The sequence below is a fragment of the Cynocephalus volans genome, chromosome 2 (assembly GCF_027409185.1).
Source record: "Cynocephalus volans isolate mCynVol1 chromosome 2, mCynVol1.pri, whole genome shotgun sequence".
In the NCBI taxonomy this organism is placed as follows: Eukaryota; Metazoa; Chordata; class Mammalia; order Dermoptera; family Cynocephalidae; genus Cynocephalus; species Cynocephalus volans.
Window position 1 is genome coordinate 118,559,373 of NC_084461.1, and position 25,850 is coordinate 118,585,222.

The 25,850-nt window shown below is 53.9% G+C and overlaps 1 protein-coding gene across 1 annotated transcript in view; it reads left to right on the plus strand.

Moving 5' to 3' along the window:
- Nucleotides 1-25,211, plus strand: part of JADE2 (jade family PHD finger 2) — a 37,455-nt gene extending 12,244 nt beyond the window's left edge. The window contains exons 3-11 of the mRNA XM_063086294.1: nucleotides 580-737; nucleotides 5,397-5,557; nucleotides 6,310-6,521; nucleotides 7,677-7,844; nucleotides 9,377-9,493; nucleotides 10,972-11,436; nucleotides 20,209-20,326; nucleotides 22,867-22,995; nucleotides 24,253-25,211. Of these exons, the coding sequence (XP_062942364.1) occupies nucleotides 580-737; nucleotides 5,397-5,557; nucleotides 6,310-6,521; nucleotides 7,677-7,844; nucleotides 9,377-9,493; nucleotides 10,972-11,436; nucleotides 20,209-20,326; nucleotides 22,867-22,995; nucleotides 24,253-25,073 (2,349 nt within the window). The 3' untranslated portion in view covers nucleotides 25,074-25,211. The remainder of the gene's footprint in view (nucleotides 1-579; nucleotides 738-5,396; nucleotides 5,558-6,309; nucleotides 6,522-7,676; nucleotides 7,845-9,376; nucleotides 9,494-10,971; nucleotides 11,437-20,208; nucleotides 20,327-22,866; nucleotides 22,996-24,252) is intronic.
- Nucleotides 25,212-25,850: the final 639 nt, after the last annotated feature.

Below are 25,850 nucleotides of genomic sequence, written 5' to 3' on the forward strand. Positions count from 1 at the left end.
GAGGGACCCTGGAGGTCCTGTCTCAGGCAAAGCCACTCTCTAGGCAGCCTTAAGCCCCAGACTCTTTCTCGGCTATTTGCATAAAGGTCCTGGCCTTTTGTTTTCCTGGGTTTGGTGCCCTGTGCTGTTTTATACCTCTTGTGCCTGTGGGTGCAAGTATATAACATAATTTTAAGCCTTCAGTGGAAATTCCCTGAACAGTCACATAATAGCATTCACAGAAACCTTTCTGCCCTGTGAGTTTTTCCTTTCTTTTTTTTCCCCCCTTTCTCTGCAAGACTTTTCCCTCCTGTCTTAGGTCCACTTCCATCTATTACTCAAACTTTGTCCTTTAATAGGTCAGAACAATGAGAATTCTAACTATGACACTTATGGAATATCTGTGGTGTGCAACGCGTGTGCTAGGTTCAGAGAAGATGTGTTGCTCGTTGTACTTACTGATTTTGTATTGTCTTCTTATTTGTAAGTGAGCAGCCAGAAAGCCCACTTGAGTTGTATTTATTTGCTTCTTCCCCTCCCCTGTGGAGCAGACTGTCTGAGGCCGCCTGAAGCCACTCTTTCCCCTCTTGCTCCTGACAGGTTTTCCGGACAGATTTGATCACAGCCATGAAGATCCCAGACTCATACCAGCTCAGCCCAGATGACTACTATATCCTGGCAGATCCGTGGCGACAGGAATGGGAGAAAGGGGTGCAGGTGCCCGCCGGGGCGGAGGCCATCCCAGAGCCCGTGGTGAGGTGAGCCAGGCCACCCAGGCTAGGCCAGCGGGGTGGGGAGGAAGTAGAGGCTGCTTTCCAGGCAACAGGCCTACCAGTACTGGAATTCCTTTCTAGCCTGTCTCTACTCTATTTGTTTTTTTGTTGTTTTTTTTTTAAAGATGACCGGTAAGGGGATCTTAACCCTTGGCTTGATGTTGTTGGCACCACGCTCAGCCAGTGAGCGAACCGGCCATCCCTACATAGGATCCGAACCTGCGGCCTTGGTGTTATTAGCATCACACTCTCCCAAGTGAGCCATGGGCCGGCCCTGTTTACTCTATTTGATTATCTTGTCTGGTAAACCATTGAAATGTTCCAGAAATACTGTCAGTTTACCTTTGAAGCTAAGCGCTTCGGCTCAGGCTTGGCTCTGGAGCCAGACTACCTGGTTTCATATGGTCACTCACATTCAGCATGACCTTGGGCCAGAAATGTAATCTCTCTGGGCCTCAGTTTCCTTGTCTGTGTAATGGGAGTGATAACAATGACACCTATAAGGTTGAGATGATGTAGTGAAAAGATGAAAAGACACTTGGCACAGGACCTGGCATACAGCAAGCTCTCTGTAAAAAGTGGCCTTGGATTAGACTGATGTCAATCCCAACTGGGTCTCACAGAAGAACTGATCAGGGAAATGCCCAGACTTAACTAGTCCTCAAGACAGGGATAAGCGAAGCTCTTGACTTCTTGAACCATTTAAGGCAGGGCTGGCTGGTTAGAGTATGGTATTATAACACCAAGGTCACAGGGTTTGGATCCTTATACCAGCCAGCTGCCAAAAAAATAAAAAATAAAGGAGTTCTTGGGGTGAGGGGAGAGTCAAGTGCCTGGCACACAGGAGATGGTCAGGAAGCAATTGCTGTTACCAGCCTCTGGGGAGTCCCTCTTGCCAGGGCTGGGTCAAACATGAGGCCTCTCTGGGCTAAATAGCCTTCTGGTCAGGCTGGCTGGTTAGCTTAGTTGTTAGAGCGTGGTGCTCATAACACAAAGGTCCGGGGTTTGATCCCTGTACTGGCCAGCCACCCGCCCCCCCCCCCAAAAAAAAAAAAAATCATAGCTTTCTGGTCTATGGGTCAGAGAGACCCCTGGGTGTTCTAGTCAGCAGATAGCCACATGGCCAGGAGTCTTGCCTTAGCTACCGAGTTCAGTCAAGCGCTCCTGCACCCTGGGAAGCCTTTCAAGTCATGTATCAGGATAGAAGGGTCTGCTGTCTTGGCCTTCCCCGCCCACCCGCCTGCCTGGGCTAGACAGTCTGGGTTATTGAAAGTTCACCCCCAGCCTTGGCCGCCCCATAGCTCTCACTTCGGCCCATGTAGACTAGACCTGGGGCAAAGATCGCAGCCGTCAACTCCCTTGACGTTGGCACCATCGCATCCTGGCAGCTGCACCTATGACTGGCTCACAGACACCAAGTGCGTGCCCAGTGCCAGCCCTGTGCTGGGCCCAAGTGCTCTCTGGGGACTAGACTCATGAGGGCTAAGTGCCTACTAACGTCTGTCTGGGGCCCTCTGAGAATCAGAAGAGCCCAGGCCTCTCCAGAAGGAGCATATACAAGATTTGAGAATGCATTTATTCTCCGCATCCCCTGCTCAGGGCCAGAAACATGGGTCAAGCTCCTAGCAGTTTCACACCTTCACCTCAGCAGACTGAAGAACTGTTACCTCTCTGAGCCTATTACCTGCTCTAAAAAATGGGGGTAATACCAGCTCCTGCCTGGTGGTGTGGTGATGAGGATAAAGTGAGAATAAGCGGGCCAGGTTACCACCACACGTGTGGTGCCAGGCCCAGGGTGACGGCGAGAGAGGCAGGCCACCACCTGACCAGAGAGAGGTGAGTCCTGATTAGGCTTGGCCCAGCAGTCTATCCTCCCCACTTGATGTCAGGTGGTTCCGGAAACATCCGCTGGCCTGGGTAATTAATTGCAGATGCTTCCACACCAGTAGCTTGGCTTCAGTCTGCCTGTGGGTTGCTTTATCTGTTGACATCAAGAGGAGAGCACGTGCTCTGGCTGCTTTGGCTTTAGTAGGTGCATTCCCAGCATACGCATGGCTGCGCTAAGCTGACATGAGCCAGGCGCTCCTGGCCTGTCTATGCTCTTTGGAGAGGATAGACTGGGGGCGGGGAAAGTGCTCTCACGGAGAGCTCCATGCCCTCCTTTCCCTAGCTCCCTCCAACTCAGCTCCTCCATCTTCCTGGGCTCCTCCCACTGCACGGCCCTCATCTGGAAGCCTGCACGGCAGCCCCTGTGGTCAGAATTGTTAGGGGAACTCAGCTTGCTGAGTTGAGCCTGTTATGTTCATCTTCTTATTTAATTATCATATTAACCCCATAAACTACACATTACTGTCCCTATTTTATAGATGAGGAAGTCGGGAAATTCTGGGGAATTCCCTGCACGGCCACCGGGCCCTAGTAGGCTGGGCCAGGAAATCACAGGCCACAGGATTAAGCCCTGGGCTGCCCCTGTGAGGCCCAGAGAGGGCGCCCGGTGCCGTGATCGCCCCATCGTGCTGACTCTGACTCCACCCACCCAACCATTACCCTGTTCCCCTCTGACCCTCCGCCCTGGCCCTTGGGCAGTTCTGCCTACCTCATGGTCTGAAGCCTCTGAGGAATGAGAACCTGTCTCACCCCAGCCTGGGAATCAAATGAGGGCCTGCCCTGTCCCCTCAGTGTGGCCAAGACTCAGCCCGGGCAAAACCATCCTCTCTGGTGTCTGTTTTGTCTGGTCTTCTGCAGTAGACACCCCTTCTCCTCCGTAGGTCTCAGCCCAGCCGTCCACCTCCTCCTAGCTTATCTCAGTCCTCCTGCCTGCGGCTGAGGGTGAGGCCTTGGCCTACTGTTGGGTCAGGTTAGTCCACTCCTGGTAGGAGAGCTTCCTCCATAGCCAGAGCCAGACGGGGACAGACAGATGAAGAGCCCTTGGAAGCACAGGAAATTCCTTTTCTAGTGAGTCCTTTAACCCCGGCTCCCCAGAGAGAGGATGGTGATTTTGGCCCCAAGAGGCCTGGCCATGTGGCAGCTGACTAGGCAAGCAGGTATGGTTAGTTACACCAGTAGGTGGTGGATGTGTAGACAAATGTTGCCCCCCACCCCCCAAAAATAAAATAGAATCAGACAAAATATCCTAAGTTTAGGGCACAGGCAAAGCCAGGTCACAACAAAATTGCAGAATTGCATTCTTTTAGAAGAATGTTAATCCAAATGACATTTCCATGGGAAAAGGCAGAATTTGGTGGATTGAGAGTATTAGTATTGCTTCATTGTCATTACCTAGGTCCTTCCTTCAGTGGGCCTCTAGTGAGAAAAAGGGGTGCCAAACCCATTCCCTTTCTCCTCGCCCCTCACCTTCTGTAGGCCTCCCTCCTGGCCTGGAGGTCATTCTCTCTCCCTGCGTGGGCTTCTGCCTCCCTGTCTCCTTCATCTGCCCTTCCTCCCTTGCTGACACCCAGAGCATTTTCTGGAACCCAGGACCCCTCCCCACAGCTCAGCCATGTCTCTGTGCCATCAGTCTGAGCTGAGTCACAGCCCCTGGCAGCCCTGTCTCTGACCCCAGGAGGCCTCTTGCGCAAGTGAGGGGCCTCTCAACCCTGGCATGGCTGTCCAGATGGAGGCCAAGCACCAAAGCAATAACCATGGCAACCGGTGGGGGGTGTGAAGAGCTGGCATTTTGAACTGGCATCAGGAACCAAGGGGCAGCACATAGCTGAGCTGAGGGAAAACGGTTCTCCCAAGGCAGAATGCCCCCTTATGTTCCTCTTCAGAACTCCTTCTGAAAAGGTGATATCCAGATGTCTCAAAATATACACACACAGTGCTTACTGTGTGCCAGGCACTTTTCTAAGAACTCTACATGCATTAACCTATTTAATCATCTCAGCAATCTCACCAGCCATATAAGGTAGGTACTATCATTGTGAGCCCATTTTGGGTGTGAAGACACTGGGGGAAGGACAAGGTATGTAGGTAACACTGTGTCCCTGTGGCCATATACCTTTTGCCTAGAAAGTGTCACCCTGGGCTGCAAAAATGTAACTGGGTAGGACTCCTCCTGACCCCAGAGGATTCCTGGCCTCAGTTCTACTCAAGTCCATGGGATTTTCAGGCTATTGGGGAAGGAGGAGCCAGGGCCTGTGAAGGTAGGTAGACAGTCCCTGGCCCCTTCCCAGCCTTAAGGGGTATGCCAAAGGACCAGGAGTCCAGCTGGCCCTATTCCACTGTTCAAAGGTGGCTGGTACAGGGCATTGCCCAGGACAGCACTTGGGATACCTCCTACAGGCCTAGGAAGGGCAGAGCAGGCTCATGGGGCTTTAGCTAAGGCCTGACTACGCTGGTGAGAGGACAGAGGTATGTTTTGGGGAGGGAGGATGTTCATGGGGTAAGCAAGGGCTGTGGATCAGCCCCCACTCCTGGGCTCACCTCTGCCCCATTGCCCTTTGGGTCTTCTGTGTGCTATTTATCCACGGTCATCCAAGTCTGCAGCGTTGGGCAGATGGTGGAGGAAGATGTGGAAGTAGGGGGTGGAAGGTGGTTGTGCTTGGCATCAAAGTCTCACATCTGCCAACCAATGCACTGGATCTCCCTAGGGTGGCAGGCTCAAGGCTCCTCCCTTCATGACACCCTCTCTTGATTTCCTAGGATCCTCCCACCGCTGGAAGGCCCCCCTACCCAGGCGTCCCCGAGCAGCTCTGCACTTGGTGAGGGCTCCCAGCCTGATTGGCCAGAGGGCAGCCGCTATGACCTGGACGAAATTGATGCCTACTGGCTGGAGCTCATCAATTCAGAGCTCAAGGAGATGGGTAGGTGGTGACCCACTGCACTGAAAATGGGATCGGGGCAGGACAGAGAGAGTTTTCTTCCCAGCCCCAGCATCCTCACCCCCAAAGGACAGTGGCCAAGACCAGGCTTTGGTACTGCACAGACCTGGGGGGAAAGTCCCTGCTGCATTACTCACTGGTAAGGTGATTTAGTGTCTTGGTGCCTCCTGAAGTTTCTACAGCTGTCAGGTGGGAGCAATAATAGCACATAATTTACAGGGTTCTTGGGAATGTTGTAGTAAGTATGGATGTTACATGAAAAGTAAGTGAACACACAAGTGAGTCTGGGGTGACAGATGGTGCCGGGGTCAGTGAGTGTTGGCCTCCAGGCTGGAGCCCACCAACGTGTCCCAGGAAGGGCCAGCTCTGCTGTATCCAGCCACCTTCAGAGGTTCCCCTACACACAGCACAGGCAATGGCTTCCCTGTAGAGCCTGCTGCATCCCAGAGACACTTCCCTGTTATCTGCACATACATAGGTGTCTGTGGTCACAGGCAGGCTGTCTAAAGTCAGAACACCATGATGGGTCAGGGGCCTTTGAGATGGGATGGTCCAGCCCATTCCATTTTCAAAGGATGGAGCTGAGGCCCGAGGCAGTATATACTTTTTCCCGAGGTCACACGAAATCCTCCCACACATCTGTCCTGAATTCGTGCAGCCCCAGGAGCCAAGTCCTCTTCAGAGTTCAAAGGAGGTTGGGCTTCTAACACTCTCCCCTGCTGTCCTCCCCACAGAGAGGCCGGAGCTGGATGAGCTGACATTAGAGCGTGTGCTGGAGGAACTAGAGACTTTGTGCCACCAGAATATGGCACGAGCCATCGAGACGCAGGAGGGGCTGGGCATCGAGTACGATGAAGATGTCGTCTGTGATGTGTGCCGCTCTCCTGAGGGTGAGGATGGCAACGAGATGGTCTTCTGTGACAAGTGCAACGTCTGCGTGCACCAGGTGGGCAGCCCCCCAGTCACCCTCACCACACTGTGGGGCTGGTCATCCTGTGTAGGAGCTTGGGGGCACTATGGGCAAGGCCCTTAAGGAGGGCAAGGGGGGAAGAAGAGAGTGGTCAGGGGCCCCTTAGCTCAGCCCTGTGAACCAGACTTGAGCAAACGCCCATTGGATGGTCTTTCCATGCTCTCCCCTGCCAGCCTGCTTCAGGCGCTCCTCACCAAACACCCTGTCCCCCTGCCCCTCATCCTGTACTCTTCATGTCCTGAACTTATAAAGAAGCAGCACAGTGTAGTGAGTGAGAGCAAAGCCTGGAGCCAAATGACAGCTCTACCCTTTACAAGCTGTGTGACTCTGGGCAAATTTCTTAACCTCCCTGGGCCTCTGTTTCTTCAGCTATAAGTAAAAGTAAGTTGCGAGATGTGTATTACAAATTACTTGCTTAGAACAGTATAGTAAGGGCTGTAAGTATTTGTTACCTTGTTGGTGTTATAAACCAGCTGCAGCCTGGTCAGGCCCTTCCTCTTGATCTTGGGCCTCAAGGCTCTAGGTCTTAGGTATCTCTGGGCTTTGTTTGTAGAAGACCTGACTGGAACCCTTTGGACCCACTCTGGCCTTGACTTTGAGGCCGCCCTTACCCACTGCTGCAGAATAGAATAGCACCTGGGGAGCTCACAGGCAGGAGCTTCACCTGTCTGTCAGGTGGGTAGGCAGTACACCCCTCCTATGTCCACATCCCTTGTACCCAGCAGCTCTGAGGTCCAAGAGTCTCTCCCAAGCCATAGTCATGACCAGGAGGAACCCTGTTCACAGATCCCTGTGTAAAAGATGAAAGCTCTGAGCCTTGTTTACAAGAAGTATATACCCGATTTTATATTCAATTTAAGGGGATTCATGGACCCTGAAGTCCATCTCTCTAGGAGCCTCTGGCTAAGGGTGACTCTCCTCCCAGCAGAGAGCAGACCTGAGGCCTTTCACAGAGGACTGAAATGGTGAGATTTCAGGTGTACTATGGCCTGAGGCAAAGAGATTTCCAGGAGCCCTTTGCATTATAACCCCTCAGGAGGTCTTCTTGCCAAAGCTGGAGGCTGCACAGCTAACTGCTGACACATGCAGATTGGCCAATGCCCCTGACTCATGACCACTCTCTCCCACCAGGCATGCTATGGAATCCTCAAGGTGCCCACGGGCAGCTGGCTGTGCCGGACGTGTGCCCTGGGTGTCCAGCCAAAGTGCCTGCTCTGCCCCAAGCGAGGAGGAGCCTTGAAGCCCACCAGAAGTGGGACCAAGTGGGTGCATGTCAGCTGTGCCCTGTGGATTCCTGAGGTGCGTAGGCATGGGGATGTGGCTGCCCCAGGGAACAGCCCATCGGGAAGTGGGTCTGCATGGAACTCAGGTGGTAGAGTACTGGGTAAAGAAGGGATCTCAGGTGATGGGCCTAGGAAGAGCCCAGGCAGTAGCCCCCAGGGAACTTTGCCTGTGGATTGGGCAGAGCTCAGGTGGTGGTTTCTAAGGAAAATGGGATTATGGGCCGTTGGGGGATTCAGAAAGTAGGTCTTTCTAGGCTGAAGTCATACACCTAAAAATAGGGTAAAACAGGTGGTGGGGTCCATGTAACCTAGGCAGTGGTTCCATCCAAAGTCAACTGCATGTTTAAAACAGAAATAAAACCAACTGACTTAAAAGAAAATCAGGTGGTAGACCTAATTGAAAGTTGGACTGTGGGCCGGCTGCTATGGCTACAGCTGGGATGGAGGGGTGGGCCTGTGTCTGAGGCCAGGTGGGAGGGGCCATAAGCAACAGGCTGGGTCCACAGGGAGTCAGCAGAGGCTCTGGGCTCCTGGAAGGCTGTTCATTTTTGTGAGATGCTGAAATTCACTGGAGTTTCAGCTCTGGCCCTGCTGTGTGCCCAGACCAAGGCCCCACTCTAAAGCCGTCTGTGCCCAGAAGCAAGCCAGGTGGCTCTGTCAGCAGGCAGTCCTCCCTTCCTGGGCTCATGGACAACGATGAGGTCCCTGCTGGGGCCTATGTTGTAGGCTTCTGTGATGGTAGTTGTTTGTGTCATTGGCTCCCAGACCAGCATCTTGAAGTCTGGGACTACCTCTGAGTGTACCCTGGCTGGGCACAGCAGAGACAGGACCAACAAGGGAACCCTTGGATAGGGGCCCATCTTTCATCCTCAGGCATGGGTAGATGAGAGACATGTGCCCTGCCTCTGGGGCTGAGGGATAGGCTGTGTCCAGTAGACTTTGGCAGGGTCATAGCCCTGTCCCCATAGGAGGAATTAAGCAAAGGCACATCCCCATTGTCCAGGGGAGCCCTGAAGATCCCCAAGAGAGATGCTGCCACGAGGCCTTTTCTTGGTACCCAGAAAAATAAATAAAATAAATACAAGTTATAACAAGAACTCTGAAAATGCCATTAACAAAAGGCCTGAGGTGCAGAAGGAAGGGGGACTTTGCATGTACCCATGCACGTGCATGGGCATGCAAACACACACACATGCACGCACGCACATACACACCTCAACCTCAAGGCCCACACAGTCACAAGCACACACACTCACCTAGTTAACTGCACGCACTGATGCACACTCTCACACTTTCACAAACAGTCCAAGATTAGTTACAGATGAGCATACACTAACACACTCACGTAGAGGTCAGTTTGGAAGAGTTAGGAGGGATACAGGCCTTTGAACTGTGTTTGTTTGGAGTTAGGAAGGACTTGGGATTCAAGGGCTCAGCCACTGCCCTGTCTGCCCACTGCCTGGTTTCAGCAGACAGCCCCAATTTGGGGGATCCCTGGAGGCAGACTGGGGGCAAGAGGCCTGATGCAGCTTCCTGTGTCCTGCCCAGGTCAGCATTGGCTGCCCAGAGAAGATGGAGCCCATCACCAAGATCTCACACATCCCAGCCAGCCGCTGGGCTCTGTCCTGCAGTCTCTGCAAGGAGTGCACAGGCACCTGCATCCAGGTATGTGGCCCCCTTCACCCCCCTGCTGCCCAGGAACCAACTGCAGAGAGAGATGTGCCTGGGGCACCTTGAAAAACAGGCATGTGCCACCACCCTCCTCCTCCACCCATGGTGCTACAAGACAGAACCACTGATGGCCTGGGGAGGCATGGGGCTGGGACCACAGTCAGAACCCCACCGAGAGTCAGCATTCCTTCATCCTCAGGTCTTCTAGGGAGTGGGAACAGGTCTGAAGAGCCAGGGTTCACCACCCCATTGGAATGGTGAGAACAATGGCTTTCCCTGACAGCAAGTGTCTTTGGACTTAATGAATACATTGGCTTCACTTCTGATGTTGAGCTTGACTTGTGGGAGGGGCAGGGGTCATCAAACTTTCCTCCACCTAGGGCTGATAGGCTCTCCCGACAAGAACAGGGCTGCACTAGTCTGACTATAGCAATGGTTCCCAAATTCTAGTGTGCATCAGAATTACCTGGAAGGCTTGTTAAGACACAGATTGCTTGGCCTGCTCTCCAGAGGTTCTGACTGTAAGTGTGGAGTGGAATTGAGAATTTACATTTCTAACAAGTTCCCAGGCGATGCTGATGCCTGTGGTCTATAGTTGGGGGCTGGGGGGTGGGTCAGCCTTAGCCACCCTCATCTCTCCAGGAACAGAGTTGTCATTGCAAACATTAGATTTACCTTCACCCATTTATAAGACCTTCAAAAGGGCTTGTGAGTGCAGCATACATAAATCCTCACTAGTGGTTGGGCGCATTACTGCTGGAACAGTTATCAGCTGCCCACAGCCGTTGTCTGAGGCTTAGAGGAGAGGCAAGAACAGCCCCTGGGACTCAGAGGACTGGACCAAGGACCCAGATATCTACTACATCTCACTCAGCTCCCAAAGTAACCACTTCAGACCACGCCACTATCATCTGTTTCCCAGCACATGGCTGGGGGCTGGAGAGCAGTCTCCAGCCAACCCCTTTCTTTTTTTTTCTTTAAAGATGACCGGTAAGGCGATCTTAACCCTTGACTTGGTGTTGTCAGCACCACACTCTCCCAAGTGAGCTAACCAGCCATTCCTATATAGGGATCCGAACCCGTGGCCTTGGTGTTATCAGCACCACACTCTCCCAAGTGAGCCACGGGCTGGCCCTACCAGCCTTTCTTTTGATGCCTTCTGATTGCAAAGTCATTTTGCCCACACAAAAAATGCAGCTCATCCCCAGGGCGCTTGTCCAACCATCTTCTGATTGTTCTTCCCCAGGGTATATGGTGCTGAATTTTTATATCTTTCCAGGTGCCCCAGAGCTCCTCCTTCCCGCTGCCTTAACTCTCTGCATCCTGTGTAGGATGTTGGGAGCCATGCCATTTTATTATGGTCTCACCAGCATTCTGCATTCTCAGTGGAGCCCTGGGGATAGCCCCATGTCCTTCTTCCCCCAACAACAGCGTTCCCTTCATGCCTGACACTACCCTTTCTGTCCCTCCAGTGTTCCATGCCTTCCTGCGTCACAGCGTTCCATGTCACTTGCGCCTTTGACCATGGCCTGGAAATGCGGACTATATTAGCAGACAACGATGAGGTCAAGTTCAAGTCATTCTGCCAGGAGCACAGTGATGGAGGCCCGCGGGGTGAGCCCACATCCGAGCCCGTGGAGCCCAGCCAGGCCGGCGAGGATCTGGAAAAGGTGACCCTGCGGAAGCAGCGGCTGCAGCAGCTGGAGGAAGACTTCTACGAACTGGTAGAGCCAGCCGAGGTGGCCGAGCGGCTGGACCTGGCTGAGGCACTGGTTGACTTTATCTACCAGTACTGGAAGCTGAAGAGGAAAGCCAACGCCAACCAGCCATTGCTGACCCCCAAGACTGATGAGGTGGACAACCTGGCCCAGCAGGAGCAGGACATCCTCTACCGCCGCCTGAAGCTCTTCACACACCTGCGGCAGGACTTGGAGAGGGTGAGTACCCCTGCCACCCACTCACCCCTCTGCCCAGTAAGCCATCCCAGGAGGCTTTTCATGCCATATTCACTGCGCTGGAGCAGTCAGGACTCATCGGGATTCAAACTGAGCTCTGGTCCGTACCAGCCCTACTTTTGGGGCTGGCCAAAGGGCTGAGGCTTCCAGGTCTCAGGGGTGACAGGTACTTAACAGAACAGAGAAGTATCCAGCTCTTGAGTCTCCAAATCCCTTTTGTCCCAGCCCTTTTGATGGGGGCCCTGCCAAGGTCATGAGGCTCGGGCACACCACAGCTGGGGCAAGGACCCAGGCTTCTGACACCTAGTCGCCTCTGGCTCCATTCCTGGCTCCTGTGACCTTGCCTGGTCCTAACATGGGCTTCTGTTTAGAAATTGCAGCAGGGGAAGAATTGGGGCATCAAGTGCCAGGATTGTTGCATGAGTCAAACAAGCATGTGCTGGGTCAGGGCAGGTAGACAGGTGTGAATGCGGCTCCCATGGGGTGCTCAGCAGAGAGAACAGAGGCATGAGGGTAGGCTTGAGCGGCTGCAGCAGCCTGTGTGGAGCAGAACAATGAGGCTGGAGGTCCCGGGAGGTCACTTGAGGCTGGATTGGTGGACCAGAGTATCTGGAAGCTGCAGAAGCGTTTTAAGCAGGGACTATCCTACGGTGTGGACACTTCCCTGGAGGAGTCAGGGGTTGGCTGGATACTGCTCTCCAGCCCCCGGCCATCTGCAGGGAAACAGATGATAGTGGCGTGGTCCAAGGTTGTTACTTTGGGAGCTGAGTGAGATGTAGTAGATATCTGGGTCCTTGGTCCAGTCCTCTGAGTCCCAGGGGCTGTTCTTGCCTCTCCTCTCTGAAATATTAAGCTCTAGGTTTCTGCAGCATGATTTATCATATCACGATGTCCTCCATAGGTACAGACACAAATGCTTACCCCCTCCACAGGCCCTGTTACGAAACAGCCCGGGTCGGGAGCCATTAAAGAGCTTTGTGTGACCTGAGGCAGCTGCTTTTCTTATCTACATCTCAGTGGGCAAGTCTAAAATGGGGGGAGCATGTCGGCAGGTGTAACTTCCCCACTCCCCTCCACCCCACTCCCCTTGTCCTGAGGCCTGGTCAATGATGTTATGCAACTAGGGAGGGAGCTTACTGCCTGGCAGCCAGCCTCTTTCCAGGTCATAAGCGAAGAGATGGTGGTGGGAGGGACCAAATGTTCCCTGGCTCCAGCCTCGGCAGAGGGCAAGGCCACCTATGTTGCAGCCACCACTTCCTGGGCAGTCCAGCCTCCTCTTGACCTCCCTGGTCTGTGCTGATCAGCTCACGGGTCTTACCCTGACTAGGCTGTTTGGGAATGTCACGGGACAGACTCACTTATGTAGTCATCATCCTGGGAAAAGAGACATGAAGAAGATCCTCCCAGTCCTGTCAAGCAGATGAGGAAACGGGGGCTCAGAGAGATAAAGTGATAGGAAGCCTTAGAGGAACCTTTTTTCCTAGGTTTTGAGTTTGAATTTGGAGCTGAATGTGGGAGGAGAGCTGGGGTCAGGAAAACAGATGATAGTTTATTCTCTATTCTTTAAATATCCTGGGCAAAAGCATCCCTTTATAAGTCCCCCAACTTGCTGACCCAGTGTCAGCTGGTACAGGTGGGGCCAGGGGCTGAGGTTGGCAAGGGCTGGGACGCCAGCAAGTCTGCTGGGGCAGACTCTGTGGTTCCAGAGCTGCCCTTCTGTAGGGGACCATCCCACTCATCCTCCAGAGAGAAGAAGCAGGGCCAACTTGGAAGTCTGCAGCTTCTTTTCAACTTTGAAGTCTGGCTCAGGAGGGCCTTGTCAAAGTGCTGTTTCCCCAGCAGCCACCGAGCTGTGCTGGCAGGCAGCAGCTGAGGAGAGGAAGTGTCAGAGACAGTGATGAGCCAGGTTGACCCCCCCTCGGTGTCCCAGACTTCAGGCCTTTCACGGCCACGTGCTGGTGACTTGAGTGAATGAACAGTGTCGAGAACTCCACTGTGCGGAAGGCTTTCCACAAAGACCCATGGCAGTTGGTGGCCTGGCCTATAGGCCTGGTCTCCAACCGTGGCCCAGTGTCAATGGCCAAGAGCATCCAGTCTATGACCGGGCACCAAACCAGCTTGGGCTTAGAGCCATCGGGGAGGTAGGCTGGGGTTTGAGATGAAGACCTTGGGTGGCCTGGGTTAACATCCACTTCCAGCACTTCCCAGTTCTGTGCCTTCCTTGTTTCAGTTTCCACTTCTCAGAGTTTCTGTTTCTTTGTCTGTAAAATGGGAGTAAGGGTCACACTGACTTTGGGGCTGCAGCGAGGACAGGAGCCTAGCACAGTGTACCCTGCTATTGGCTGTGCTTGTTGTTACTGCTCTGGCCCCACAAGCAGTTCAGTTCTTACAAGGAGGGAGGCTCCAAACCTTTCCCCTGAGGGTGGGCTTGCCCGAGGAGCAGGGCCTGGGAACCACAGCATCCTCCCTGATTGACTTGCCCCCCACATGGCCAGGCAGGGGTTTTGCTGAGAGAAGCAGGAGCCAGGGTGGCCACCAGCATGATATCCCATTTTATGGTCAGCACAATAGATGTGCTTTCCTAAGATGACAGCCGTAGGCCCCGTAGCAGGCAGCTCGGAAAGGCATGGCTACTGCAGCCTCCCAGGGTTATTCACAGCTGACGGAAAAATTACGGCACTGACGACCAGTCTGGTGAACACTGGCTGGTGTCCCCTAGCAACCACACTGGCAGTCGGGCTGTGCAGCGACTTGCTGCCTATGGCTCTGGATCTCGTTACCAGGAGCTAATTTGAGAGCCTGACCTGGCCTGATGGGGAGGCTGGGGGGGTGGGGGGTGGCGGCAGCTCTTAGACACACATCTGCCCAAAGCATGGACATGTGGGAACTTCCCAAGGCCTCGCTTCTGCTGCTTCTCCCAGGGAGAGAAAGCCTCAGCAGGAAGTGAGTCCTGCCGTCCTCTGACACTTGCCACCTGCCTCCTTGTCACTTGGTCACATCCTGTTTACTCTGTCCTCAGTGTCTGGATTGTGGTCCCCTTGGCCCCCAACCAAAACCTGCCTTGTTCTAGGCAGCTCCAGCCTCCAGACCTCTCAGCTCCTCAGCCCCCATACCTCCCATTTCCAGGGCTCCTCCAACCCATTAACCCTCCTGCCCCACCCAGACCTAGTCACTCCCTTGAACTGCTCCCGGATCAATAACCCAGAAATCTCCAAATCCTCCGCCTTGACCACAGTTGTCTCCACTCTTCCCTGTCCTATTTTTTTCATTGTTGCCCTCTGTTCAACATTAGCTCACTGCCCTTGCTTTGCCTCTTTACGGGGCTCAAACCCCAACCACTCTGCCCAAGGGCTGTCAAGCCCACCAGAAGACATCGCACAGCAGTGAGTACCCCGGGCACCTGCCAGCCCTGCCACATGCAAGGCTTCCCCGACCCCTGCTCCACCTCCCTCAGGGCTCTCCTTTCTCTTTGCAGCCAGCCTCACCTCCTGTTGCTCAGAGCAGAGTCCTCTTACTGCTGGATCCATTCTCTGTCCTTCCTTCCCGTCCCCCGCCCTGAGACCCTCCACTTCCCATACCCTGCAGCACGGGACTCTGTCTTTTCTTTATCCCTTCTGCAGGTCCTTTTCCACCAGCATTTGAATCTATTTAACCCTCTCTCATCTTCAAAAGCAAATCCTGCCTCCCCATCTCTCTTTCATTGTAACTTCCTGCACTCCATCCCCATCTCTCCTTTCCTGTCATCCCTCATGGTATTTGCTTCCTGGCTTCTTCTCACTGTGGCCAGGCTTCCACCACCACCACATCCCCCAGCATCCCACCTGGGCCACCACCAGCCTCTACCTCCCCCTTCTCTATTCTCACAACCCTCTCAGCAGTGGGCCACAGTCCAACCTGCCCTTGGTCTTGAAATACTTTTCCTGTGGATGCACTGACCAGGTCCCTCTTGATGTCCTGGTTCCCCTGCTCCCAGTGATCATCCACCACACTCACCTGACCCCTCCCTGTCAGGGCTGGAGACCCCAAGCACCACCATCCTACAAATCTGCTCCACAATGTTGTCCTGCATCAGGGGCTGGCTCCAGCCCACATCTTCTTCCCGAGCTCCGATGACCACCAGGCATCTTGTGTCCAGTGCACCTACTTCTGCCACAACCTCCGCCATCTCCATGAATGTCATTCTAGCTCGAGACATCGAGCTGAGAATCCTCCCTGCTCCTCCTCCTCAGCTCCACATCCAGGCTCTCTCTGTAAAACTTGTTAATATCAAAACAGCTTCAGGGCCGGCCTGCGGCTCACTTGGGAGAGTGTGGTGCTGATAACACCAAGGCCACGGGTTCAGATCCCTATGTAGGGATGGCCAGTTAGCTTACTTGGGAGAGCGTGGTGCTGACAACACCAAGTCAAGGGTTAAGATCCCCTTACCTGGTCATCTTTTAAAAAACAAAAAAAAAATTATCAAAACAGCTTCATCAAAATGGAAAACGTGTTATCAATCCCTGACCTGGTTATTGAGGACTTTTCTACTTGATTCATTTTTGTGCTGTCTTATTTTTTTTAATGAGAATGTTTTATCTTTATAATCAGGAAAAAAAAAAATGACAATATAAGGCACTTCTAAGGTGAGATCTATACTTTGTCCCCAAATGCTATCATGGTGAAGGAATTGTACAACATTCAGTAAAATGTAGCTATGTTACTAGAGTCTCAGGAGAAATTAGGAAAGTAGTTGATTCCAGGGTGAAGCAGAAATGAGGGATCAAGAGGTCACATTGTAACCAGTGTACCAACCAAAGAATGTTGGTATTTTTATAGAGGGAAACATTCCTATCTTATGTATCAAGAATCTCCAGGCAGGACTGATCATGTAATATGCCTTTTGCAGTAAAAAAGATTGAGCAGATACCTCTAATATGTTGCATTTTTAGTATCTCATTTATATCTATCACTGTATATTACAAAACAAACATCAGAATTTCTAACAGGGTCAGAACAAAGTACCAGGAGAAGTCCTAACATTTTGTCCCTATACTGCGGTGGATTGTCTGACTCATATCCTATACACCTACCTCACTTTACAGGCCCCTGGCCTAGGGCAGTGGTTCTCGGATTCCACAGTGCTATGTAAAATGTATATCTGAGAGTTCCCCTACCAGAGAGTTTGCTGTGCCTCAAGCCTGGGAACCAGCCACCCCCGTGATGTTGATGCCAGGAATTGATTTGGATGTGCCTTGAGTAGCCTTGCTCCAGAGTTTCTACTGAAAGACCAAAATAACTGCATCTTCCTTTTAGTAGGAAGTAATTGAGTACGACTCTGGGTTCTTTGGGGGAGAAATTGCAACTGGGAGCCTCGCCTCATCTGGTTCCTCACTTTTTGAGGGTGGAGTAAACTCCAGGATGGTATGTTTTAGAAATTTTTTAAAAGCTGGACCTTGACTGATTGTTTTTAGACCTCCAAATTAGCCATGATCCCTCCCCTTCTCTTCATCCCCACCATCCTCATTCCCTGTAGTCCATGTGGCTGCTAGAAAGGTAACAGTCCAGGGTGTGGAGAAGAGAATAATATTGGGCTGCTGAGATGCACTGGACAGGGAAGGCCTTCGAGGGTGACATTTGAGCCAACACCTGAAGGACAAGGTCCAGCCATGGGAAGGCAGGTGAAGAGCATTCCAGACCAAGAGTTGAACATGGACCAGGGCCCCAGGGCAGAAGTGGGCTGGACACAGAAGGGGTCTGGATGACTACAGGATGTGAGCTGTGCAGGGATGGTGGGAGGTCAGATTGGGCAACGGCTTTGGGCTGTGGCTGGTAAGTGTGATAAGAAGGAAGCTCTAGGCTGGCCACTTAGCTCACTTGGTTAGAGTGTGGTGCTGATAAAACCAAGGTCAAGAGTTCAGATATCCTCACCAGCCAGCTGCCAAAAAAAAAAAGGGAAGGAATTCTATTAGTTTCCTAGGGCTACCCTGACAAAGTACCACCAACTAGATGGCTTTAAATAACAGAGATTTAGTCTTACAGTTCTGGAGGCTAGAAGTCCACAATTGAGGTGGCAGCAGGGTTGGTTCCTCCTGAAGACCCTGAGAGAGAATGTGTTCATGCCTCTTTCCTAGATTCTGGTTTACCAGAAGTCCTTGGCGTTCGTGGCTTATAGTCACTCCAGTTTCTGCCTCTGCCATAACATGGTGCTCTTCTTATATGTCTCTGTGTCCCTATGTCTTCATGTGGCCTTTTGTAAGGACACCAGTCATACTAGATTAAGGGCCCACCCTAATCCATTATGACCTCAGTTTGACTAATTACGTCTACAGAAACCTTATCTTTTTTTTTTTTTCTTTTTTTTAAAGATGACCGGTAAGGGGATCTTAACCCTTGGCTTGGTGTTGTCAGCACCACTAACCGGCCATCCCTATGTAGGATCCGAACCCGTGGCCTTGGTGTTATCAGCACCACACTCTCCTGAGTGAGCCACGGGCCGGCCCTACAGAAACCTTATTTCCAAGGTCACATTCTGAGGTTCCTGGTAGAATTGAATTTTGGGGGAACAATATTCAACCCAGTACAGAAGCCACTGGGCGTTTTAAGAGGAGGAGGGAAGTGGTCAGATTTCCATTTCAAGAAGATTGCTCTGGGATAGCTCAGGTCAGTGTGGCCCACTGTCCACGTGAGAGATGGTGGGGGTTGACTAGGAGGTGGAGGAAGCTGATGGGAAGGAATCTCATTCACAAGGAAAGACTGACGGACGTAAGATGGATCAGCTGTGGGTGCAGGTGAAGACAAGAGGGGTCATGAAGGTGACTGCCAGATGTCAGCACTTACCACTCTGCCAGAATCCCTTTGGGACTCCCCTTGGCCTCAAAGCCTGCTCCTTCCTGCTTGGCCAGCCTGGCCTCTACTCAGTGCTCCCTTGACCCTCTGGCCACAGGCCTGGCTCTGCCTCTCCCCCACCTGCTTTATCTGAATCCCTTGTCCCCAGGCTATGCCCCCTCTGTATGATCACCTCCCACTCAGCCTAGCCGTCCCTTGCTTGGTCCAGGAAGCCTTGCTCACTGCCCCCGAGGCTGGGTTGGCTGCCTGGTCCTGTCAGTACTTGGTCAGCATCTGTCTGCCCTGTTGGGTGGCAAGCCCTGAGAAGAAAGGGATAGCAATGGCATTGCTCATTGGTGAACCCAGGGCGCCACACAACAGAGTTCACAGGGCTGCTGCCAGTGCTTAGGGGCATGTGGGGGGCAGGGTTGGTTGGAGGCTGGTCCTGGAGAAATCCAAGATTTGAGAGGAAGTTGGTCCATGCCAGTAGGCCAGAGCAAAGGCTCACAGCCCAGGGCTGTCCCTTGGGGGAGGTGCTGGCCATGGGGATTGATAGAGCTGGGACTCAGAGGTGGCTGGAGCCATGGCCCGTGTTCATAGTGCAGGGTGAGGGTGCACACCCCTGCGTGGAATGCTGGAGAGAGTCCATGTAGAGCCCATCCTGCCAAGGGCTGAGACTGGAGCAGGGCCTTCTTCTGGGATCTCCTTCACAACTCAACTCAGGAAGATAATGCTCATACCCACCAGAGAGGTCTGATCAGGGCCACCCTCAGACCAGGAGAAATGGTGATCATGCTGACAGGAGGGGTTCTGAAACTGAAGGTTACTCCCAGGCAGCTTAAGGACATGAAAACTGAACTCAGCCTTGAAGACAGAACCTAACTGGAGACAGAGCCACTCGCCTCAGCTTGAAAGATCCTAGTGGGAGCCAGGATTCAAGCTCAGCAGCTTTGGCCAGATCTCCCTGCTGCTGGAGGCTCCACCCTGAGCTAAAGATGACACCAGACCAAAGAAGTGTCTCAAGGGAGGGAGCCTGGTCTTGGCCCCAGAAGGGTGACCTACCGTGAGAGCAGCGGGTGAGGGGTGGCACACTGTAGGTAGGTGCCAGGTGGGCAGGAAGCCACATAGTTCATCCTTCATGTGCTTCCAGACCATCTGCAGGATGGGTCCATGTCACACAGGCTAAGCAGGCTGGTCTCCAACGCTCTAATGGGCTCTTCCCAGCTGGCCTAAGAGAGTCACAGAGGCCTCTGCCAAGGAGTTCTGTACTTGTGGCTGAGTGAATGTGACCGTGTGAGTGTAGGAGCATTGGCCATAGCAGCATAGGCCCAGCTTAGGTCCCAATGCAGCAGGTGGACATGGGTCAGCTGCAGGCGGGCACAGGTGGGTTAGGACTGTCTGTCTGCTCAAAGCTATTCTGCTGGAGCTCTCTCTAGCTCTGGGTACTGGGGCCATTTATGGCTCAGGACAGGTGTTGGTTTTTGACATGGTGCTTGTGTCTGAAGTTTCTTTGCTGGGAAAGACAGGCCTTGGACAGAAGGCAGAGGGATGAACTTGGTGACCTGGCGAGACCCTGATGAGCCTTGGGGTGCTGTGGATAAAGAGGAGGCAATCATGTTGGAAGGGCCTTGGGAGGCAGTGTGGCTGACTTGGCCCAGGAGTTAAGAACCAAAAGAGAAAGGTGGAGTTGTCAGGCTGAGCTGACCAGATGCTCTCCCTGCCTGCCCAGGCTCAGCCAGGAGCCACAGGGCCAAGGCTTTGCTTGACCCCATGTTTCGGGTCTGAGCCATGCGGCACAGGGCTGAGGATGCACTCAGCATCTGGGAAGGACAGGCAGTGCTGGTTAACTGTGCTCCGGGCACTGCCTTCACCAGCCCCGAGGCCCCCACAGTAGGAGATCTGGGGTGGTTGCTGAGAGTAAGATGGAAAATCTCTCTTGTGTCTTCTCAGGTTAGAAATCTGTGCTACATGGTGACAAGGCGCGAGAGAACGAAACACGCCATCTGCAAACTCCAGGAGCAGATATTCCACCTGCAGATGAAACTTATTGAACAGGATCTATGTCGAGGTAGGCGCTTTCCTCGCCCGCCACCAGCCACCTCTGTGTCACTCTCTTAAGAGACTGGGTCTCAAGGAGGGTGTGTCTTTGGGGCCTGGTAGGGCATGTGTGCTGGGCCAGGGGCCACTGGTCCCCTTCCCTGTCTTCCACTATCCAGTTAGTAGGTCCAGATGGGGCCTGCTAGAGTCCTATTAGTGTGTTGGTAGGCAGGAAACCAGAGGTTAGTGTGGCCTGCCTGCCCTCAGGGAGCTTTCTGGTTCACTGAGCCACAGCAGTTTGGTAGCAATTACGTGCAGACAGGTCAGATCACAAGTCCTAGTGGCTTTGTGCTGGTGCTTAGGCAGGAGGGGCCAGAAGCTGGCAAGCTGCCCTGAACCCTGCCGTACCTGGGAGTCAATTCTGAAGAAGGTAACTGCCCCAGAGTTGGGACAGGGCCTGTGTGTTCTTTCTCTCTGACCCTGTGTCAGCAGTGTTTTATTCTGTTTTCTTATTCTCTTGCCATCCCATGCATTTAACAGATCTGGAAATCAAAGGCCAAAGAAGCTCTGACATTGATCTTACCTGTTAATTGTGGATATTGCCAGATGCAGTGCCCTACCAGAGTGTGTACATGTTAAGAAGGGCAATGTTTAACCTCCCAAAAACCTTGCTCTGATATTGAATTTACATGCTGCAGAAATAGCTGAATGGGGAGAGGTCTTGAGCCAGAGGCGGCTGCTGCCATTTCAGCCTCTGGGTCAGACTGGGCCTAGAGAGAAGGAAGGAGAGCTACTGGGTCTCCATCGGAGCCAGTGACCAGGGACCTGTACTGCCCGCACCTGCCTGAGAGCTGAGCTGCTTCAATAGTTCTTAGGGATCACCACCCACTCTGGCTCAAGAAACCAGCTTTGCCAGATATAGGCACTGGGTCAGGGCAGGTCATGGCCATACAGAACTCACCATGTATCCAAAGACTGGCAGCTTCCTGGCTGCTGGAGCTTCCCAGGCTCCCCCTCTTCTGTTTATTCATTCAGCAAGCACTGCCTGAGCATGGTTCCTGCCCTTGTGGAGCTCCCAATTTGGAGAGATAAAGAAAGCGGTGCCCCACGGGCTGTAGTTGGTGCCAGTATAGGGACAGAGGTATCAGGGATGTCTTCATGGAAACACTGATGCTGGAGTGACATCTCAGGCTACCTAGCACTTGGCTGTGGCCACACATCCAGCTACAGAAGAAGCCCACACAAGGCACCCATAGTCGAGGAAACAGAGTGGCAAGACCTGAGTAGTGCCCTCAGGCAGAGAACTCCAGAAACATGGTCAAGAGCCTGGAGGGTCCGCATCCCCACACTGGGTCTGGGGACATTTGCAGCTCCTTGTCCTGAGTGGCAACAACAGGCAGCCCTTTGTTCAGGGCAGGGCATTTGGAGAGAAGACTGGTTTGGCCCTGCCCGAAGCTGATGCTCACATTGTTGCGATACTTGACTTGTAGGGTGGGACATGGGCTACCAGTGTATTGCCAAGGCCTGTCTGGCCTGGGGGCTGGAGTAGGACTCCCGGTGGAGGTGGTATTTGGGCTGAGCACTGAACTGAGTGAAGGCTAGAGCAAAGAAACAAAGTACTAGGAAACCTGGAGGCCAGAGCATGTCTTAGTAGAGCAACTGGAAGGAAGCTGGCATGGCTGCAACTGGGCAGACGGAAGACGCCTAAAGTGAGGCTGAGGGGTAACCAGGGTCAGGAGTGCAAGGTCTCGCGGCCTGGGGAAGCAGCTCAGACTGTCCTGAGGGCAGTGGGGAGCCTCAGGAGCTTCCCTCCAAAGTACCTAGGCATTGGTCTGACATTACAGATGAAGAGACTGAGGCCTGGCCTGAGGTTGCACAGGGAACTAGCAGCAGACCTGGGAAAACTCCCACAGCTGGGGCCACAATTCTTGACCTTCTCTTAAACCCTTGTTCAAGAAGCCATCCTCCCTCTGACTGAGAAGCTGGGGAGGATTCCTGGCTGCTGGGCCTCCCCCTCCACCTGTCCCTCTGCTGCTCCCTAGACTGGTTGTCAGTGACCAAAAGGATATGAGGGCCAGGTGTGCACCCTGAATCTCCTATCTACCACCCAACCTTGAAAGCCAACCAGGAGACCATGGTGGGAGATATGCTCAAAGGGTCTGACCACAGTGTCAGGACTGGCACCCAAGCCTCCTGACCCCTCGGATTAGTGTTCTTTCCACCTTTGTGTCCAGCTCCTCGGCCTGGCATTCAAGGCCCTCCCCTGTCCAGACTCGCGTCCAGCCTTCCCTCCCACCCACCAGGACTCTATCATAGGCCTATAGGTCATGTAGGTCAGACCACTGTCCAGGTCCCACAGTGGCCTGTCCTCATGGTCCTGTGCCCATCCCGAGCCCCCAGGGGCAGTAGTGGGTAGTCCCCCAACCCTCTCACACCAGCTGCCCCAAATCGTGGTGCTCCCAGGACCCCTAGCTCCATCCCTGGCGCCGTGGAGGGGGAGCACTACGTGATGGAGGACTTGGGCTGCTCAGGGTAACCATCTCCCCACTCCTCTTGTTTTCCCTGACACAGAGCGGTCCGGGAGGAGAGCAAAAGGCAAGAAGAGCGACTCAAAAAGGAAAGGCCGCGAGGGCCCCAAGGGCAGCCCTGAGAAGAAAGAGAAAGTGAAGGCGGGGCCCGACTCAGTCCTGGGGCAGCTGGGTGAGTGAGGGGCCACACTGGCCCAGCAGCCATGGCCAGGCTCATACCGCCAACCCCTTGCAGGCCCACCCCACCCCACCCCACGTAAGCCAGCTGCAGAGTGTGAGACTTGAGTGTCCAGGTCTGTCCTTGCCCAGGTGCTCACACCTCCCATCCACAAAGGAGACGGGTCGCATAGAAACGGCTCTTTTGTAGAGCTGGATGGAGGCTGGGCCCAGAACGCTCAGGAACTGCCCACCCATTCCCCTGGCTAGGATCCTGAGTGCTAGATTTTCCCAGAGGCCCCATGCTGGGAGGGGAGGATCTGCCAGAAATCTTTATCCCTGTCTCACTCTGCCAGAATCCTCTCAAATGGGCCATTCCCTTACAAGTAAAATTTCCTGGAGCCACCCAGAGGACCCAGAGGGCTGGCAGCAGGCCCTGGCCCTGCCACCATCTTCATTGTCTCAGGCCTCCTTCCTGCCTACTAGGCACAGAAGCCCTTGAGGGGCCCCCAGCTTTGGGCTCTGACCCCCAGGATGTCTTCGCGGGGAGCAGGATGGAATCCCCTTCCAGACCCTTCACCTCTGGCATAGAAGCTCCAGGTCATCTTTTGTGTTCCTCAGTCTCAAGAAGGGGACAACTTGGGTGTCTCATGGGAGGCCCAGTCTCACCAGCTGCCCTCTCCCAAGACCTCAGTAAAGCAGGGAGGGCTCAAAGCTCGAGCTGGACCTGACATTCAATTGTTACCTCCTACCCAGATACACCTTGCTACTTGGGTTCTTTGCCTGGAAGCTCTGGGAGGCAACGCTCATGAAAAATCCAGCGCCCTCTGGTGGCCTGAGGGCATTTTCCTCTATTCCTCCCGGTCCTCACCAGAGGGGTGGTGGGCAGGGCAGCCTTATGGGGACACAACCTGTGCAGTTGGACAGGGCCCCCGTGCTTGGTTTAGTGCTCTGCTGTTGCCACCTTGAAATTCTTGTTAATATTTGAACAAGGAGGCCACATTTCATTTTGTGCTCCATTCCACAAATTAATGAAGCCAGTCCTGGGGGTAGGACATCCTTCTGTGCAGAAGGGCATATGGCATGGTCCCTACTCTTTGGCAGCGCTGACAGGAGGGATGGACAAAACAAGATAGCTCTCCTGTGTCTAGCACAGAGGGAACGAGAGAGGAAGGTGCTCGATTGTGTGCTGGGAGGATCAGGGGTCTTCCTGAAAGAGGGGGACATACACACCTGCTGGTGTCTCACCTACCTCCTCTCTCTTCTCGGCCAGGCCTGTCCACCTCATTCCCCATCGACGGCACCTTCTTCAACAGCTGGCTGGCCCAGTCGGTGCAGATCACAGCAGAGAACATGGCCATGAGTGAGTGGTCGCTGAACAATGGGCACCGCGAGGACCCCGCCCCGGGGCTGCTGTCAGAGGAGCTGCTGCAAGACGAGGAGACGCTGCTCAGCTTCATGCGGGACCCCTCGCTGCGACCTGGTGACCCTGCCAGGAAGGCCCGTGGCCGTGCCCGCTTGACTGCCAAGAAGAAACCACCACCACCACCACCACAGGATGGGCCCGGCTCACGGACGACTCCAGATAAACCCCCCAAGAAGCCCTGGGGCCAGGATGCAGGCAGCGGCAAGGGGGGCCAGGGGCCACCTACCAGAAAACCACCACGGCGGACGTCTTCTCACTTGCCGTCCAGCCCTACAGCTGGGGACTGTCCCATCCCAGCAGCCCCTGAAAGCCCCCCACCGCTGGTCCCTGAGACCCCAGACGAGGCAGACCCAATGGCTGCTGACTCGAATGTCCAAGTGCCTGGCCCTACGGTGAGCCCTAAGCCTTTGGGCCGGCTCAGGCCGCCCCGCGAGAGCAAGGTAACCCGGAGATCACCGGGTGCCAGGCCTGATGCTGGGACAGAGCCACCTCCTACTGTGGCTGAGAGGCCAAAGGTCAGCCTACACTTTGACGCTGAGACTGATGGCTACTTCTCTGATGGGGAAATGAGCGACTCAGACGTAGAGGCTGGGGACAGCGGGGTGCAGCGGGGTCCCCGGGAGGCAGGGACTGAGGAGGTGGTCCGCATGGGGGTACTGGCCTCCTAACTCACACCTACCCCTGTCCCAGGCCCTGCCCTGGTCCCCGACAAGGCCTCAGCCCAGTCTCAACTGCCATTTCCAATCTCTGCTGAGTGTCCCAGACCCTCGAGGCTGGCACACTGTTGTGGTTTTATTTTTAATATAGAGAGAGTTTCAAATTCCACACTGTTGTCTTTCCTCTGTGCTGGCCTAGGATATTAGGATTCCTTCCACGGCTCTTGCACAAGGACCATGCCAGGTCCTGTGCACCATCCCTGTCCCGGCCCACCCGGCACTGCTGGGCTCCTGGCTAGATAGAAGCAAGGGGAAAGAGCTCAGGACTCCAGCCCGCTGCCACTGGGTGACAAAGATTGTTGTTTGGGCATTATTTTCATGGCAGATGGGCTGGCCCAGGGCCTACCCCGCTTTGTCCCCAAATCCCACTGGGGTCCATTGGGGGGTCCTGCTGTACTCTACTGGTCCCCAAGGAAGTATAAGTGATATCCAGCCAGAGTCTACTCACTGTCACAAGCACAACGAGTTTATATGAGAAAGCACTGAGGAGGTGCGGAGAGCCCGCTGGTTCCAGGGGAACCAAAAGCTGCTCCTGATCAACCCACATCATCGAGGCCTGCCCGCCCACCCCGCCACCCTCCCTTCCCTTGCTGCTCCACCCCTGCCAGCGCCCAGCCCAGTGGCTCTGGGAAGGGGTTCCCAGAATCCTTCCTGAGCTGTGCCACTTACTCAGGGGACTCCCAAACAGCAAGCCACCAGTGCAGGTGGAGGGCTGACAGGGAGGGCCAG